The sequence below is a fragment of the Schistocerca piceifrons genome, chromosome 1 (genome assembly GCF_021461385.2).
Source record: "Schistocerca piceifrons isolate TAMUIC-IGC-003096 chromosome 1, iqSchPice1.1, whole genome shotgun sequence".
NCBI classification, from domain to species: Eukaryota; Metazoa; Arthropoda; class Insecta; order Orthoptera; family Acrididae; genus Schistocerca; species Schistocerca piceifrons.
Genome location: NC_060138.1, coordinates 278,179,752 through 278,200,231, shown reverse-complemented (window position 1 = coordinate 278,200,231; position 20,480 = coordinate 278,179,752). Strand labels below are relative to the sequence as shown.

The following is a 20,480-nucleotide window of genomic DNA, read 5'->3' as shown; positions in this document are numbered from 1 at the left end:
CATTATTAAACCTACTCCTGCATTACCCCTATTTGATTTTGTGTTTATAACCCTGTATTCACCTGACCAGAAGTCTTGTTCCTCCTGCCACCGAACTTCACTAATTCCCACTATATCTAACTTCAACCTATCCATTTCCCTTTTTAAATTTTCTAACCTACCTTCCCGATTAAGGGATCTGACATTCCACGCTCCGATACGTAGAACGCCAGTTTTCTTTCTCCTGATAACGACATCCTCTTGAGTATTCCCCGCCCGGAGATCCGAATGGGGGACTATTTTACCTCCGGAATATTTTACCCAAGAGGACGCCATCATCATGTAATCATACAGTAAAGCTGCATGCCCTCGGGAAAAATTACGGCTGTAGTTTCCCCTTGCTTTCAGCCGTTCGCAGTACCAGCACAGCAAGGCCGTTTTGGTTATTGTTACAAGGCCAGATCAGTCAATCATCCAGACTGTTGCCCTTGCAACTACTGAAAAGGCTGCTGCCCCTCTTCAGGAACCACACGTTTGTCTGGCCTCTCAACAGATACCCCTCCGTTGTGGTTGCACCTACGGTACGGCTATCTGTATCGCTGAGGCACGCAGGCCTCCCCACCAACGGCAAGGTCCATGGTTCATACTTATACAATACAAAAAGTCCGGGTTGGACGTGGTTGATCAAATGACTCCTAAATGTGTGTGTAGGAGATGGCCAATGCATGTCCAGTACAGCTTCTTGGGCATGGTGACAATGATTGCATGAGTTATGTAGAAAATAGTGTACAATAAAATGAAAATTCTGAAAGTCATGCTTCAGCTTTGAATGAACTGAAGAGAACAAAAGAGCACTAAGAAGAACAGACAAATGAAGAGGATATCAAATGGAAGTGGAAGAAGTGACAAATCAGCCTCTGTAAAGTGACAAATGTGTAAAGTGCCACAAAGCCAAGTGAAGAAAGAAATCACCTGTGCGAAGTGCATCTAACAGATTCCATTGACTTAAGTATAAAGTACAACAAGGCCATGTGTACAACACTTATGAGTATAGTATGGACTATATATATCAAATGTGTCTAGAAGGTTCTACACATAGTTAAGGTATGGAAGTCAACAGCTTTTAAGAAATTTGTTGGCATGAGCAATGATAAATCAATAAGGTAATTTGTTGTTGAAATAACTAAGTAATATATTGTCGTGTTAAATAATCATTGCATAACTTGCAAAAAGTTAGGGATTAATGTACAGTAAATTAAAGTACTTGTTTAAAGCAAATTTGAAAATACTTTATGCTCTGCTTAGGAATGTCTAACAGTTTCTGACAACACGAGACAGTGTGGTGCTGGGGTGCAAGACTCACACGTCTCTCGCAGTTGACATACGTATTGTGTGCAGCCGTTCTTCTCGGGTCAGACAGCTGCATCAATCTTCACAAACTCTTCTTCTCCGAAGAGTTTACCTGGTTAAAGGAATTTCAAAATAGATTTCTTTTCTACTCTTGAAAAGATTCTGTACTCTCAGGATAATTTTTGTTCAACTCTGTTGTATTTTCATCTCCACGATAAAACAACTTCACAAGTTTCACATAATCATTCAACTTTCACAAGTCAACTCCATCTTGGACCATTAGATACTAACAGATACAATTACAATATGTTCGGTTTAATAACCACTATAAAACCAGTTCTTGCTTCTAACAAGTCCAATACCAGAAAATAAAATGTAAGTGTCTTTAGTTCAATACATAATTCATTTGTTCACAACACATACAGTTGTTAGACCATCAAAGAATAAAGCATGCTTGCTCCTTGTACTGGACATACAGCTTCTATGGCGCAAGCAGCAAACATTTGTCCGCACTGATCGACCATCCCTATTGCTGTGTTCTCCTGATACACGTCCATCCTGCACACACACAGAAACCAGCGGTGAGGTAGACACATTTCCACTCTCTCACACTCATACTTAAAATACCGGGTGTTCGAGATGGTGGAAAGATGAGTGTGTCTAGAACTTACACTGAAATTCTCGAGGCACTACATATCTCTCCCCTTAGCTTGAACACGTGATATTTTATACATAATTATCATATACAGTAAGGACAAATAGGATAGTGCTTCATCTTTCAACATTATATGTTTTCTTTCAATAACAGTGAATATGCCTGTTCTCATTACTTATTCCTCTCTCTCTCTCTCTCTCTGTCTCTCTCTCTCTCTCTCTCTCTCTCTCTCTCTCTCTCTCTCTCTCTCTCAATCCCTGTTGGAGCTAGCTCTTTTCAATGCTCTGACAATTCGTGCAAACCAAATTTTTGTTTTCTGCCTTTTTCCAATCATTAATTTCAGGTGTACATAACTCTACTGCTTTGTTCTTATTTCCCGTACTACTTTTCCTAACTATGTACTTATTCATTACTTATTGTAATCTGGAGGAACTCTGGGTAAAATAAAAGTGTTCCCTTCTTCTGACACTTGTAAATCTAAAACATAAAAACGCTAGTGCTTGGGAACACTACCTATATCTTACATGGGTTGATCCTAGGAGTACCCTTTCTCCTTCCGTTTTGGTAGGTATGCCCCTTTCTTATTCCTATCCTCCTGTGGTACAGGTCAATCCCCTTCTTGGTGCCCGTCCTTGCGGTATAGGTCAGCCTTTGATAGGTCTGCCTATCCGCCCTTTTTCTCATCCAATCAGTGTCGAGTGTGCCTCCCATATCCTTCTTGAGTAGGCCTCCTGGTTCATTGCCCTAGCATACATCATTATGTATGTTGTTGTTGTTGTTGTTGTTGTTGTTTTGGTCTTCAGTCCTGAGACTGGTTTGATGCAGCTCTCCATGCTACCCTATCCTGTGCAAGCTTCTTCATCTCCCAGTACTTATTGCATCCTACATCCTTCTGAATCTGCTTAGTGTATTCATCTCTTGGTCTCCCTCTACAATTTGTACCCTCCACGCTGCCCTCCAATGCTAAATTTGTGATCCCTTGATGCCTCAGAACATGTCCTACCAACCGGTCCCTTCTTTTTGTCAAGTTGTGCCACAAACTCCTCTTCTCCCCAATTCTGTTCAATACCTCCTCATTAGTTATATGATCTACCCATCTAATCTTCAGCATTCTTCTGTAGCACCACCTTTCGAAAGCTTCTATTCTCTTCTTGTCCAAACCATTTATTGTCCATGTTTCACTTCGATACATGTCTACACTCCGTACAAATACTTTCAGAAACGATCTCCTGACACTTAAATCTATAATCGATGATAACAAATTTCTCTTCTTCAGAAACGTTTTCCTTGCCATTGCCAGTCTACATTTTATATCCTCTCTACTTCGACCATCATCAGTTATTTTGCCCCCCAAATAGCAAAACTCCTTTACTACTTTAAGTGTCACATTTCCTAATCTAATTTCCGCTGCATCAGCTGACTTAATTCGACTACATTCCATTATCCTTCTTTTGATTTTGTTGGTGCTCATTTTATATCCTCTTTTCAAGACACTGTCCATTCCGTTCAACTGCTCTTCCAAGTCGTTTGCTGTCTCTGGCAGAATTACAATGTCGTCGGCGAACCTCAAAGTTTTTATTTCTTGTTCATGGATTTTAATTCCTACTCCGAATTTTTCTTTTGTTTCCTTTACTGCTTGCTCAATATTCAGATTGAATAACATTGGGGAGAGGCTACAACCCTGTCTCACTCCCATCCCAACCACTGCTTCCCTTTCATATCCCTTGACTCTTATAACTGCCATCTGGTTTCTGTACAAATTGTAAATAGCCTTTCACTCCCTGTATTTTACCCCTGCCACCTTCAGAATTTGAAAGAGAGTATTCCAGTCAACATTGTCAAAAGCTTTCTCTAAGTCTACAAATGCTAGAAACGTAGGTTTGCCTTTCCTTAATCTTTCTTCTAAGATAAGTCGTAGGGTCAGTGTTGCCTCACGTGTTCCAGTGTTTCTACGGAATCGAAACTGATCTTCCCCGAGGTCGGCTTCTACCAGTTTTTCCATTCATGTGTAAAGAATTCGTGTTAGTATTTTGCAGCTGTGACTTATTAAATTGATAGTTCGGTAATTTTCACATCTTTCATCACCTGCTTTCTTTGGTATTGAAATTATTATATTCTTCTTGAAGTCTGGGGGTGTTTTGCCCGTCTCATACATGTTGCTCACCAGATGGTAGAGTTTTGTCAGGACTGGCTCTCCCAAGGCCGTCAGTAGTTCTAATGGAATGTTGTCTACTCGCGGGGCCTTTTTTTCGTCTCAGGTCTTTTAGTGCTCTGTCAAACTCTTCACGCAGTATTGTATCTTTATGTATACTATTCTTAAATATTCTCTGGTAAAATTACAAATCTGCTTTACAATCAACACTTTCCAATCCTCCATCTAATACCCTAGAGTCCTCTTTCACTCCTCACTCTATATATAAACAGATATCATGCCTACACATAGTAGATGCTATGTCTACCTTTATTTACCAACTCCCAGTAGATACTATGCCTTTTCTCAAAACACTAGCACGACTAATTCAACCTGTTTTATACTTATTGCCCCAGTTCTCCTGCTCCAGCTTCTCTAGGCATATGCGTTGATTGTTAGTCTCATACATATATGAGAGTGAAAAATAAAAAAATAACGATGCAGAACCGTCACATATCAACAATGTGATATGTGCATCTACTCAGATGTACATGTCTTTATTCCCCTACATCCCTTGGCTGTTTGGACATTGCTTCAGGTTTATAACCCGTAATTTTCATGTTTGTGTGTAAGTTTCTCTTTGTGTTTATGTCTATGTGTGTTTGTGCAGCCTGATTCTTTGGCCTACTTATGTGAAATAAGTTGTAGGCTCTTTGTAACCATGGAAAAAGAGAAGGACTTCTGCGATAGAAGTATATGAATACGGAAAGAGGGAAAAATAGGTATTGAGATGAGAAGTAAGAAAGGAAAAAGTAAAAATGTTTGCTAAGATCGAAGAAGAGAAAGAAGATAGTCCCAAAGACAGGAAACCCTTCCCACCCTCGTTTCCCAGGATCCCTACTTCACCGGTACTTGAGTGAGAAACCGGAGGATGTATGATGTTAAACATCTCCTACAGAACAGACATTCCCACCTTCACCTTTGAAGTCCCTGAAGAAAAATCTTAGCAATTCCTATGGAACGGCAAATGGTGAAGAACCAGTCACACTTGTCTGCGAGGGTTGTCTGAAAGATGCGGTGTGTGTTTAGTGTTAGTCATGTTTGTATTTACACTACCCACCCCTTCCTAAACTAACATAAACCCTCCCTTATACATCACATCTCATAAAAGGTATAAAATGTTCTACAAAAAATAGAAAATTATACATTACGATAACATAGTTGTTTAGTCATTCAGTTTAACTATACTTTTATACACACATAAAATTCTCTATTCATTTTATATCGTTTCAACATCACTTGATTTAAATAGTACCATCATGTTATACCTTTCAGTCAAATAATATTTTATTCATTTCATTTCATGTCTAGAGATCACTGTTCATTTGTGATTCTCTTAAATTGGTCTCAATCTTGTGGTCATATCTGGATTCCTACATACTAAAATTATAGGATAGTTTAAGAATTCAAGAATAGATTACAGAATAGTTTAAGATTTGAAGGGGATTTGGTGCAGGAAAAATAGTACAGAAGAAACACTAAAAACAACTCGGGATCTGATAGTCGTCACTCTGCCTGTTAACACCGAACGTTAACGTCCCTGGGAGACAGATGTGATTTCACCTGGATCCCATGGATCTGACATTAACCTCACTTGAGCAAGTGCAAACCAGTACTTCTCGTTAAATTTTGTGTGAAAGTCTCCCCACGACAAAACAGGCACCACTTTACTATGAAACAAAACATTAGGTAAAGTTATTCTGATTTCTGCTTTGTCATGAACAGGTTTGAATTCTTTGCACAAGTCATCCATAACTTTGGTAGCATCATTAAGTTCAGAAAAAGCAACTATCATAATGTTTCCAGAGATTATACTCTCGGTAACTTCTCGATCTTTAATTAGTTCAAATGGTTACACCAAACTACTTACATTTATAATGTCAAAGTTGGCTATTGTTCCTTTGAAACTTCGTCCCATATTATCTACTCACAATCTAACAACGCATGTAGTAACACCTGGGATTTTCGATTGAATAAACGACATTACTTCCGTAGGTCGATCTTGGCTCTTTTTCAAAGTAATCATTTCCTGTCTTACAGAATTAAATTTAACATTACATACATTTTTACAAAATTTTAATTTTTCACTAAATTCAGATTCTACATGATTATATTTATCTTCAATATCAAATTCTAATTTTTTAGTTAAATCTTGAAGTTGCTCATGCTGTCTCTGGTTAAATTCAGTAAATAGTTGATTAACTTGAGTATTCAAAGAACTAGTGAGTTCACTCTTTAAATCTAACTTCAGATTTTGTACCTTATTATTTAAAGGGTCAAATTCAGTCTTCAGATTTCCCATACCTTCACACAACTGGCTAAATTCCTTATTTGGTTCATCTACTTTTGCACTTAACAATCGTAAAGTCTTATTCTGAACATTCAGTTTATTATTTACTTGAATATTAACTGTGTCTATTTCTCTACTTAAATTAGCACTTTGTGCATTTAGCTTTTCACTTAAAGTGACTGAATCAGCCTTCTGGTCATCCAACTTAACATTCATCTGAGTATTTTGAGCTACTAAATTTTTACTTAGAGTAGTAATTTGACCATCCAACACTGTTCTCACTGAGTCAGAATTTAGACTTAGTTCTTTGATAAAATTTGCTACTTCAGCCCAATCTGGCATTTCCTTATTCACTGTCATAGCCATGGCCGGTTCTGCTAGTTGCTGTTCTTGATGCATAACTTTATTGATTTTAGACCTTGTAATCATCTAAAAGAAGATTCACCACTGAGTACAATAACTACATTAACAGTTTATCATTCAACAGTTCCTTCAACTTTACCAAACAATTATTGTTTTTTGCTCACCCAGCGTAGAGTTCTAGCTGCGTTGGTGAGCGGATGTGTAATCAGTGCCGGTGGACAGCACTGGTGCTAGCGGTGTTGAATGTTGGTTTCAGCGTCGTAGTCAGCGAGCGGATGAAGAGTCAGCACCAGTGAGCAGCAGCTGGTGCAGTTGGTGTTGGTGGTTGGTTACTGTGTCAGCATCAGTGCGATGTACTTATGTGAAAACCGCTTACTCTCCACACCCAATCTTCTTAGTCAAAAGGTTGAGGCCTTCTCTCTGTTTTTTTTTTCTTTTTTGCTATTACTTTCTCACGTCTTTTACTATGTTGCACTCGCCTCTTTCTTCCAGTGGTTTATTTGACTCAATACAATTACTGGAAACAGTTCACACATCTTGTTAGGACTGGTTACTATGGCAACTCATAATATCTTCTTCCCGTTTCGGTCATGAAATTCCCATTTTCTTCAGGTCCTGTCACTTAGATCACTATGTTCTAACGGCTTCTGATGACACAAGACAGTGTGGTGTTGGGATGCAAGACTCACATGTCTCTCGGAGTTGACTTACGTATTGTGTGCAGCTGTTCTTCTTCTCGGGTCAGATGGCTGCGTCGATCTTCACAAACACTTCTTCTCCGAAGACTATAGCTGGTTAAAGGAATTTCAAAATAGACTTCTTTTCTACTCTTGCAATGATTCTATACTCTCAGGATACTTTTTGTTTAACTCTGTTATATTTTCATCTCCACAATGAAACAACTTCAAAAGTTTCACATAATCGTTCAACTCTCGCAAGTCAACCCCATCTTGCACCATTAGATACTAACAGAAATAATTACAATACGTTTGGCTTTTAACCACTATAAAGCTTGCTTCTTGCAATTCCAACACCAGAAAATCAAATGTAAGCATCTTTAGTTCAATAAATAATTCATTTGCTCACAACAAATACAGTCATTACACCATCAAGGAATAAAGCGTGCTTTCTCCTTGTATTGAGCATACAGTTTCTATGGCGTGAGCGGCAAACACTTGTCTGTGCTGATCGACTGTCCCTATTGCAATATTCTCCTGATACATGTCCATCCTGCACACACAGAAACCAGTGGTGAGGTAGACACATCTCCACTCTCTCACCCTTGTACTTAAAATATCGGGTGTTCGTGACAGTGGAAAGCTGAGTGTCTCTAAAACTTATTCTGAAATTCTCGAGGCACTACAAATGTCAGAAACTCTGCAGTTCTAGTGTTAATATAAACTTCAGCACCACAGTGATTTCTTTGTTTTCTGTCACTCTTATCACCCTGGAGAAAATACAATTGACAGTCAGTTGCTCCTGACGAAGATGATGGAGGAATCATCAAAAGCTCAAGGTTTCACCTTGAATTGACTTGGCAAAAATTGCAAGGCTATTCTGTAAAGCAGTGCTGTTGTAAAAAATTTTGTTCTCACACTCTGTTTAATTGATTTTCTGTTAGCTAGTGTTCCAACACACATATCACACCTACACCCCTAATGCTTCAGAAATGTGAAAAATCTAACAGTTCATTTCTTATACAACAGATATTGACTTCCAGTGACATAAATATCCTCCACCCCCCTTTTCATGTGGTCATATATCTATATGTGACATTTCAGACTTACACACATAGTAATTGTCAAAGTTGGCCATTATTTCTGGTCTTGTGAGAAATCACTACTGTTTCATCATGCTGCATGTTCAATTTTAAAGACACACAACTTTTTTCTTTCAAAGGAGTAACTCGCTTAATATCATGTTTGATATCAGACAAGCTATTGTATCTGTTAGATCCAACAAACATTTATTGAACACAAAATTATGTTTCTGTTACAACAGATGAAGTTGACCACTAATCCAAACCAAACAGTAACAGTCCCTGATTGAAATGAACAAGAATCCAAAAATGACTGCTTCTTTGTGCTTGCATATTGTAATTATAATAATAATTGCAATTATAATAATAATCACTGTTTCATTAAGTCTTCGAATAGTAGGCTTATACTGTTATACCAGCTCATGGAGTTCAGATAACAGGACCATCAACCTAGTCATGCACTATGCAAACACAAGTCCAAAATCATCTAGGTAAATACCACTGTTGGTTGTAATACACTTCATAGAGGCAGGGTTGGATAATAGCAGCTAGCGAAGAAAAAAAAAATAGAGAGCATGCCAGCTGCCAAGTTGCCTTATGTTGTCCTGCTGGTCATGTGGACTTTCACATGACCAGCCTGCAACATCAGCAGCATACCTACTGGATGTGCTCTCACCAGATAAGGATGGTGTTCTGCACATAACTATGTTCATATCTGCCATTTGCACATCCAACGGAGTTACTAAACAAACTATTTATGAAATCTTATGACTAACAAATGCCTGTCCCAGTCTGTTGATACGGAAACTATGAGCTATGTGAAACTGTTCTCCTAGTGTGATTATATCAATGTACATTGCATTTTTAAATTAGCTTATATATTTTGCACATCTTTATTCATCTTTTCTACTTCCTTATTTACACTGAACCAGTTATATTGTCTAGTTCTTTTGTATCTACCTCTACTATGACAATAGCCCCTGTTAGAAAGGTAGAAAAATCTTCATTCCTTACTTCTGAAATTTATTTGCAACTGACTGCAGTTACTTGTGACTGACTGCAGTTGCACCGCTAAAATTTGCGTCATGGTTTTGTATTGTGATAAGCTCATATACACATATACTTCTTAATTCAGTGACTAATCCTTGCCTCTGGCTGCCAGCATAAATGTCAACTTTACATGTACTTGGTGTGGGAAGATCACAGTTATAAAACCTATAATAACTACTGGTGCCTGTTTTGTCTTGTTTAATATTTTCTGCTTCATTCTTTTTGTGAATGTAAGATGATAATACCTTTGAAGCATTTCTTGAAATTGATAAATCAGCAAAGCTCAAATTCACATTATGCCTACTGTTTCTCTGCATCAAAAAACTTTCCTGTCTGTTCTTATTGGTCTCATCCTCAATGTAGCCATGCTGTCCCATTCTGTTCACTACTTTTCTACAGTCCATATTAGAAAGAGCCTGAAATCAATTGCCCTTCACTTCATTGTCATATATCACCCAGTCTAGCAGTTTTCACTTCACACTGAGGTGACAGAAGTCATGGGATAACAATATGCACATATACAGATGGCAGTATTATTGCATATGCATGGTATAAAAGGGCAGTGCATTGACAGAAATTTCATTTATAGTCAGCTGATTCGTGTGAAAAGATTTCCAATATGATTATGGCCACACAATGGGCATTAACAAACTTTGAAAGTGGTATGGTGGTTTGAGCTAGACACATGGGACATTCTAATTCAGAAATCATCTGGGAATTCAATATTTATAGATCCACGGTGTCTAGAGTGTGCTAAGGATACAAAATTTCAGTCATTACCTCTCACCACGGACAAACCAGTGGCCAACAGCCTTCACTTATCAATGTATAACAGTGGCATTTGTGCCAGTGCTAACAGACAAGCAACACTGTGAAATGATCACTGTGTCAGTGGTCTATGGCAGCATATGACTGACATCAGTGCCTTTGCTAACAGCATGACATTGCCTGCAGTGCCTCTCCTGGTCTGGTAAATGTATCAATTGGACCCTAGACAACTGTAAAACTGTGACCTTGTCAGTTGAGTTGCAATTTCAGTTGGTAAGGGCTAATGGTAGGGTTTGAGTGTGGCGCAGATCCCAGGTTGTTAAAAAAGCACTGTGCGAGCTTGTGGTGGCTCCATAGTGGTGTGAGCTGTGTTTACATGGATTGGACTGGGTCTTCTGATCCAGCTGAACTTATCATTAACTGGAAACGTATATGTTGTGCTATATGGAGACCGTTTGCAGCCAATCATGGATTTCATGTTCCCAAATTTTTGTGGGTGACAATGTGCCATGTCAGCTGGCCACAATTGCTTGCGATTGGTTTGAAGAACGTTCTGGACAATGTGAGTGAACGATATGGTCGCCCAGATCGCCCTACATGAATCCCACCAAACATTTATTGGATGTAATCAAGAGATTAGTTTGTGCACAAGATCCTGTGCCGGCAACACTTCCACCATTATGGATGGCTATAGAGCCAGCATGGCTCAGTATTTATGCAGGTGACTTCTAATCACTTGACCGGGATTATTAGACTAGCTTAAGTAAAAATGTCTGTTAGATTTCAGTTTTGACAGCACTTGGTCACAACAGTCAATATTAGGTATTGTGTGTATGATAAATTTATTAAAAGTGCATAACTATGTTTCATTCTGACATAGTATTAGTTCTGTTAATATTTGCAGTTCCAATTTACTATAATGTATTCACCTATTTTGACAATCTCCTGACAAATAATCTTTGTAGTGAGTATTATATTCAGATGTTTTATGTTTTTTATGTTATACTTTCTGACTTGTTCCACACCCACAAGAATCATCTCATTTATGGGTCTGTGGAATGAAACTGAATCTAATCTAATCTGTTGAGTCCATGCCACATCAATTTGCTGCACTATGCTGGTCAATAGGAGGACTGACACAATTTTAGAAGGTGTTTCATAATTTCTGTCACCTCAATGTGTATCTTCCATTTTGTATGATATTTTTACCCATTTTATGAGATGTTTGAACTAGCATATGGAAAATTTGCCAAGCTTTGCTCCAGTAATGACTCATTTTTTTCCTTGCTGACATTTTGAAATATCAATTTTTAAAGTGTTAATAAAATATGCACCCCATAAAGTCCTTTGGCTTCATAATTTCATCATTACCCTTTCTATGCTCCAACTTTTTCATTACATAATTAATGATTTTTTTAAAGATATTTCTTGAACTTCCACTCTGGTTCCCATCTTGAAGGACATTGTTCAAAACACTAGTTACAAGTTCAGTCTTGTTTAAGTGCCTATCTACTGTTCAATGCCTAAACTATTGGGTGAGTCATGAGTCCTTACTGATGTTGTTTTTGTTATTTGTATTCTGTTGAGCACTTTCCAGTATCGTGTTAAAGTATTTTAAATTATGCTACATGATTTATCGGTATTCCACCACTAGAGTGCCATTAGCAGTCAGTCAATGGCCTGAGTTGGGTGTTTGATAGAATAAAGACACGGTTTTTGGATGATAACTTGAGAGCATTTCAAACTGGGTTCCATAAAGCTTGTTATACTGAGAAAACTAATAAGATATCTGTAATGAAATTTTGTAACAGCTGAATAAAGTAATTATGTTACCTATTGTAATAAGAGAAACACAGTATGTTCTACAGAGCTGACACATCACCCCTTTCTTTCTTTTAAATAGGCAATTTCTTATCTCAGTGACTAAAAAAGGAGGGTCACAGCAAGTCATTCCCTAACATGTGTTGCAACGTTGTACAAACACAACATCAGAAGTCCCACCAACCAAATTGTATTCCACTTCCATATGAAGGTATACAACAAGACACTGAATGAAGTATGAAATGGTATATCATCTCTTAACCATAGAATATATTTAGACACAGTCTAATAGGAGAGCATGCAATCATCATATAAACATTAGTCTGGCCGAGGGGCTGCTGCATCATCTGTGCCATTGAAAAGTGGTCTCTCTAAACCATTCATGGAGACACACGCTGTTTGATTATGTGTGTCCAATGTACATGGTTACAACACTTCTTGCCCCATGTGGAAAAGTGTTCACTGTGGATGTGTCTTTGTGTTCATTGGAAGGTGACAACTGCTGGAGCCCATTTCGTGCTGTAACAGGAAAATCTGGTGTGAAAAGACATGGGTGCAGACAGGCGTGGTGCCCACTGCGCCGCGAGAGGCTGTAAGGGAGCATTGGTGATAAAGGTGCTGTGTTACCATCCACATTCAGGCAGGCAGTTGGCAATAGATTGAGCAGAGAAGACGGCTCTGATGGTGGCAGTGGTGACAGGGGCTGTGGAGATGGAGGCAGACCGCACAAAAAAGATGGAGGCAGATCGCACTGTCTACTCTGCCCAGTGGCAGCTGGTGGCTGGCACAGATGGTGAGGCGGCTGCAGGATGGGAGGGCTCTCTGGCCCGTAGTCAGTCATGTGTGGGCAGAGCTGGTTGTAGTGTCATGACACCAAGTCATCAGAAGTACTTATGACCCAGAGGTACATATTATCCAGAGGCAGAAGCCTTGGCAGTGATGGATGAGTTCTGGTATCCACTGAGGGTGCTCGCCAAACCATCAGGCTCAGACAATGGAGTCCAGATGGAATCAATGTGAGGCAGGTGCTGGTGGTTGGCTGACCTCAGCCGGAGCAGATGGAGTAGCATATGGGGCTGGTGACCATGATCAGCTCCACTGATGCAGTGAACCTATAGGAGCTCAAAGAACCAATCAAGGGCTTCCTCAGGAGAAGATTGAGTGATATATTGTTTCATCTGGATTTTGCATATATGGTCTGGCTTCTCCACCTCTCCATTGGACTTGGGTGAACGGGAGGGGACATAACATGCTGGATGTGATGCTTTGTACAAAAATCTTCAAAATCTTGAGACACAAACTGTGGGCCATTGACTGTCATGATCCTATATGGTAGTCGTACTAAGGAAAAAATCTTTGAGAGAGGTGTGACTGTCACTGAGGTGGACATAGATGGGCAATGAATCACATATGGGAATTTTGAGAAAGCATCAATTACTGCAAGCAAAAAGGAGTTAAGGAATGCTACCAGGGGTGCTGGGGGTGCAGATGGGATCACATCTGTGGGCACAGACTCTTCAGTAGGTAACAGTAAAGTACCATCAAGGACTGAGAGGCATTGGCGGAAAGCTTAATGTTTATGCAAGTGATCAGATGATTGACCCATTGGTTTGTCCAGCCAGCCATGGTGGACAAATTGCACAATCAGATGTTACACAGAATCAACCATAACAGCTGCCAAAATCTGAGAACTGGTAGTAAGGAAACCATCCATGGTGTTTTGTGTTACTATTTCAAAACAGAAACACAGCAATTTATCCTGATAAGTGGTAGATCAGGGACAGTCGGCTATCTAGAAACAGCATCCACATAATGTGTTGTGCAGTGGGTCAGAAATGAATCTCATAGTCATAGTGTGACAAAAACAGAGCCCAGCATTCCAGGCAACTGGCTGCATTGTCAGGTAAAATGATGGTGGATGGAAAAGAGCCAGAGGTTTATGATCAGTAATCAAATGAAATTTAGAAAACTATAGGAAAACATAAAAATTTTTGAAAGTGTACACAGTAGCAAGGCCTTCATTTTTGTCTGTGAGTAGTGCTGTTGTCCCTGATTCAGAGTTTTGGAACCGTACACAATAGGGAGTTTGGAACCATTCTCATGTTTGTGTGTGAGAATGGCCCAAAAGCCATACTGGGAGGCATCTGTAGTCAAAATGAAATGTTGGCCCCATTGGAAAGTAACCAAGCAAGGTGCCAAGTATATTTTTGAGTGTAATAGTGTAAAAGCACATGATACTGGGAGGTATCTGTGGGCCAAAACGAGGTGGTGACCAGGATATAAAGTAATTAAGCAAGATGCCAGGTGTAATTTTGAGTTTAACTGGGTAAAAGCAAGGCTGCAGTGAAAAGAAACACCTTTATGTAAGAAAGCGTGAAGTGGCTTCGCCAGTGTATCTGCACAAGGAAGGAATTCAAGATTGTATGCAATCTTCCCAAGAATGGCTTTCTGCTCTTTGACATTGGTAGGATGGAGCAAAGCTGTAATGGCATTGACACACTGGTGTAAATGCTTGATGCCAACATGCAAGACTTCAAAACCAAGACTGATGACAGTTGGCTGAAAAAAACTGTGATTTGTCCAAGTTACAGTTCAGATGGGTGGCTTGTCACACCATGAACAGAGCATGAAGATTCTGTAAATGTTCATCTCTTGAGGAACCTGAGACCACAATATCGTCCATGTAGTTAATGCACCCTGGTACGAAGGCCGCGAGTTGGTCCAAAAATTGTTGGAATATGGTAGGGGCACTATCCGTGCCAAATGACAGGCACTGGGATTAATATAACCCAAAGGGAGATATATTCTTTATGAGGACAAGTTTGGAATCATCATCCAAAGGCAGTTGCAAGTAGGCTTCTGACAAGTCTATTTTGGAAAATATTGGCCCCCAGAGAGCCATACTACGAGTTTATCCTGACGGGTTAAGGGATGGGTATCAATAACAGAATGTGAACTTATAGACTTTTTAAAATCACCCCAGATCCAAAGGTTGCCATTAGGTTTTGTGACAGTTACCAATGGGGCAGACCATTCACTAGTTGTCTGGTTTAAGTTTGTGCGTAGTGATGAAATTATATATAAACAAAGATCAATAGATTAGGCAGAGTGATGCTATTAAATTAACACTCGGTGAACTGGTATATGTATTTTCTCTTCTCTAATTATGCAACCTTGTTTTCCCAGAGGATTATTATCATTAAATAGTGGCTGAATACTAACTAGCTACAAAGAATGCTTGGTTTTGATAACTCGGTAGTGAATGATCCTGAGTGCATTGTCTGCACATTTTAGCAAAGTTTGCACATAGTTATTGTTACTCTTGGTTTATCAATATTGTGTTCACATCCTTATTTTTGTGTTGGTCATGAGTGTTTGAAATCTAGTTATTTAATCAACTTATTTTTTATAGTGCCATAACAAAAACTGTTCTATCTCAATTTTATCATATGAAATCAGATATTAAGCAATTTCTTTTAGTAGTAAATGTGTGCAAAGCAGTTAAAGTAGTGAAATCTCAAACTATTGCAAATTGTAGAGTCTGATTAATTTAATGACAAAGCACAAGTTTTTATTTTTTTCCTAGTTGGAATAAATTGTGTCACTCCTTTAATTATCACCAACCAACAACTTATTACTCATATGCACGTTTTCACATGTCTTGGTAAGAGATTAAAAAATCAAAATCTTTTTTGCTTATAGCCCTCCTCATATGGAATTTGGGTTGTCTAATATTGAATTTGTTGATTATTTTCTCCAGTTCAAGTACTGAAATATTTATCTAAACCATTGCATTAGCTGGTAACAAATCATTGAAGTAAACAACTTAATGTCTTTCTAGTCCATTAATACAGGGTAATTGATACTTCAATAAGCAATAAATTTTGTAGAACTAATTAAAATATATTAAAATATCTATATTGTATTTTAACAGAAAATAATCAGGAAGAAGCAATTACTTCTCTGTGTGTGTGGGAATGAGGGCGGTGTAGAAGACACCCTTTAGTAGCAAGTACGGAGATGACCTCTTCAGCTGCACTAATGAATTTAAGAAACTTTGACTATGAAAAAAATGGATATAAATGCTTCAGAAGCCTCTGTCCAGTTGTTATTTGCTTTTTTGATCTTTTGCCTTATGGTGAATTAAGTGAGAGATTGATACAATTAGTGAACATCCTCCTTATGTTGTATATATGCAGACTGAAGTGATGAATAAAATGTTGTACCAAGGCTGGGATTCAAACTTAGGTCTTCTGCTCACTAGGTGGATGTTCTAACCACTACTCTACCCTGGCACATAGGCTTTGCAAAACTGCACAGAGTGCCCTATCTTGCCTCCCTCCTCATACATCAGCATTGAGTGAAATGGGGGCTCCTGCTTGACACCCAGGCATAAGTGCTTTTAATCAGATGAAGCTATTTGGTTCCAGAGACCTTTTATAAGTCTCAAACATCGACGATGTATATATGCAGACTGAAGTGACAATTTCCAATACAGTTGAAGAGTCTCTGCAATGCTGTTTGGGTTTAGAGGGAATACTAAGTGGGCTGAGCTGTCAGTGGGAATTTGGATTGCGGAGGGAGGCAGTTGTGCAAAGGCATTGTGGCATGGCGCCATAGTGAATAGCACATCTGCCTAAAGAGCAGAACGCCCAGGTTTGAATCCTGGCCTTGGTACAAGTCTCAATTCATCACTTCAGTCTGCATAGATACATCATAGATGTTTGAGACCTGAAAAAGGTTTCATTTAATCATCATCCTTAATTAATCAGTTTGCTTCTGTAGTTTTCATCACATCAGGTTACTTCAATTTATCAGTAAGCTCATGTTCACTTTTGTTTTCACAGGACATGGATATTTATCTTTTCGATGATATTTTGGCAGCAGTTGATGTGCCAGTAGCAGCACACATTTTCCAGCATTGTGTTCTCGGACTTCTTCAAGGGAAGACACGTATTCTGTGCACACACCATGTGCATTACCTGACCAGTGCTGATGCAGTTGTTGTATTGGCACTAGGAGGACGTGTTAGCTCCTTTGGTCAGTATGATTTCAGTTTCTGTTGTTGTTTCTAGGTATTTGTCTTCATATTTCTTCACTTTGGCACATTCCAGTGTGTGCCAATATAGAAATGCCCTACATAAATCCAGTTAATTTTTAAATACAGTTTTTACAACACTATTCCTTTTGTTGGACAGGGTATCTATAAATCTGTCTAATTTCTTGATTTTAGAGTTTGTTGAGATTTCTGAAATTATTCCACTAAGGTGCTAGGAATGTTTCTTTAAATATGAGAAAAATAAAACTTATAACTTCTTCTGCAGGAAAAGCACTTAAAGTTTAGGCCAAGAGAGGAGAAGAAATTACAAGTCATAATAATAGAAACTGGTGTATGGGTGTGAATGTAAGTTGTAACACAAGTTAGTGGATCATATCAGTGGAGAAGGGGCTAGTAAGGATGTAAGTGTAGACCGTTTCATTGAACCAAATTGTTAAAAGAGTGTAATGAAATAAGAAGTCAGAGTAAGAATCTGGAGTTGGAAGTGGTTTAGATGTAATGAGAAACTGAATGCAAATGAATAAAGAAACACACAAGTAAGAGAAAAGGAAAAAGAATACTATGTGTTGTTGTGCATCCATCTTGCTACATTACAATGAATACTTCACTGGTTGTATTCAAAACAATGCTTTATAAAATAATTCATGGAAATAGTGATATGAAACACTACTGTGGTACATATCTATGAGTAAAGTGGCATGGCACCAATAGGAATACCACAAATAACAACAGCACAGAGATGAGCAAACAAATGCTTGATATGAAAGCTGAATATGGTCCATAGACTACGTAAGGTGGGGTACAGAGGACATTCATCAATAAACATTCATCTGAATTGTGCTGTCATCATTACAATCAGTTTGTCTCTCATTCCAACTTCGTACAGTTATATATAAACCTTATACAGTTTCTCCTGTTCCATCAATATGTTTAAGTATGTATTTCTCCCAAATGTTGAGAGATTGTACTTGAGTCCTTTTGTACAGTATATCTGTACACAATTGCCCTCTGTTGGGACCTGTTAACGGCCATTATTATCATATTTTCGTACTGTGGCAGTCTTTTGGGGTCTCTCATATCTCTTCAGTTTTTACTGGTGCTGTATATAATATTTGCTTTTGAGCACTGTGTAGTGCAACAAACTGTTCTGCAGACAAAAGTCACAATGTCTGTTGTCTTGCCGTTGCAGACAATAATATACCTTCACAAATCACCTTACAATCTTGCTTTGTGATTACATCATACACATGACACTGTTGCATCTTCGTTAGGTCAGTGAATATTATGGTGACAGAAGGGCAGCAAAGCATTAACTCTCTCTCTCTCTCTCTCTCTCTCTCTCTCTCTCCAGGTTTGGTGAATAATTGGAGACTGGTAACCAATTACTATGAGTAAGTGCTTCACCACTAGATATTATGTACGTGTATAAATATATAATTCCAGAAAGAGAAACCAGGTGAATAAAGTCCTGAAGGCAGTAACATAGCTACACTCTTAATTTGAAAGCAGTGAGGAAAATTTTGCATTTCGTTATCGAAAATAAGATTGTATGTAATAGTTCTGCATTTTTACAGATTTCTGTTAATACACTTCAGAATATGCAATAAAATAAAATGTAACTGCAGTAAACAAATATAGTTATTGCATGGCATGATAATTGAATCAAATAAAAATAACTTCAGATCTCCACATGTGTACTAGTTACATATGAATCATAACTTGATACTTTTTATGACATGGAACTTGAATGATGTACTGTTACAGTCGACAGTTGGTTTCTTCACCGTCTTCCATGTGATGATACTAGGAATCATACACTACAATATCAGCTTTAATGGTTTCAGTTTTGTCTCAGAACCTTCATTTTAAAGTAGCTCTAAAACAGTTTCAAGTTGATTTAGTTATTCTTTAAGTTGATAAAAAAACTTAACCAGGAGGGCCTTCTAATTTGAGTAGTAGCTCCATTAGGCCTGAACCATATTTTCTGTCATGCTCCATTAGGCCTGAACCATATTTTCTGTCATGCATGGGTCAGGACATTGAGAATAGGGCAGAAAAGAGTGCAGGCAGTGGAAATAATTTGCACCTGGTATCCATGTACCTAGTGGCAGTGCTCGTAGCTGATGGTCAGTTAAAATATTAAACTGAGATCTTTCGGAAATCTATGTTGAAAGATCATGTTAACACTAGAATGGATGGCCTTTGTATATACCTGTAACCACAGTAGCTGTCAAATTGGTCACAGTGACAGGGATAGCCTTTTCTGTTCGAATCCATTAAAAAATCATCTTAGTTTAGGAAGAGAACTTCAAACTGAAGTCATGCATTATTTTTGGTTGTAGTATCAGTTTTATTTGTATAACAATAATGGAAATTTCTGGATGGAAAAACATGTAAAAAAAGGGGGGGGGGGGGGGGGGGGAGCCACTTACCTACAGAGGAGTGGTGTGCAGCTCACAGAAACACGTAATAAAAAGTAGGTAATGCTAGCTCTTGAGCTCTTGCTCTTTTACTAGGAGTACACACAACCACACAGACACCCAAACATACAGGCTTGCTGTAGCAGCAAGACTGATTATTGAATATCAGTTACTGAAAGCAGTTGCCTGGGTAAATGAAGCTGAGGAAGTGGGTAGAGAAGGATGCACGAGACATGTAGGGGGTAACAGGGTACTGAATGGTAGGTCTTCCTCCAGATGGCTCAGCAGCAGCACAACTAAATGAAACGGGTTTAGAGGGTAGAGCGTACAAGGGATAGAGAGAGGGAGAGGAGAGTGAGGAAGGTGGTGATGAAAAGTGTTATAACCTTTAATCACCAATAATTGCATGGATATTCAAACACACTCACTTAGGAACAATAGCTCGTTACATGATAACAACTCAGTATCTCTTATTTGACTGCCGTGCCGTGACACGCGGCCGGCGCCATTCGTAGCTAGGTGGCGCTCCCGTGCTCAGCCGAGTTGCGGAGTGCCTCTATCGCCGTTTGCGCGTACTGTCGCGTACTGCCGTGGCGTACTGTTAAATGTCGTGGCACTGTCACAACACTTCCTCCTCCCCCCCCCCCCCCCCTTTTTTTTTTCTTTTTTTAAAAAAAAAACCCTCACTTCCTTGGAGACATGGACAGTGCGGAGACATCCATGGCCTCTTGTGAGGCCCCAAGAAGATCCCGCGGAGAGACATGAGAGTATGGTC

At 38.8% G+C, this 20,480-nt stretch overlaps 1 protein-coding gene across 6 annotated transcripts in view; it reads left to right on the top strand.

The window, feature by feature from the left end:
• Positions 1–20,480, top strand: part of LOC124789025 (ATP-binding cassette sub-family C member 10) — a 388,717-nt gene that overhangs the window by 197,091 nt on the left and 171,146 nt on the right. For all 6 annotated transcript variants that reach the window (XM_047256314.1, XM_047256328.1, XM_047256320.1 and 3 more), the window contains one exon: positions 17,074–17,266. In XM_047256314.1, coding sequence (XP_047112270.1) covers positions 17,074–17,266 — 193 coding nt within the window. The remainder of the gene's footprint in view (positions 1–17,073; positions 17,267–20,480) is intronic.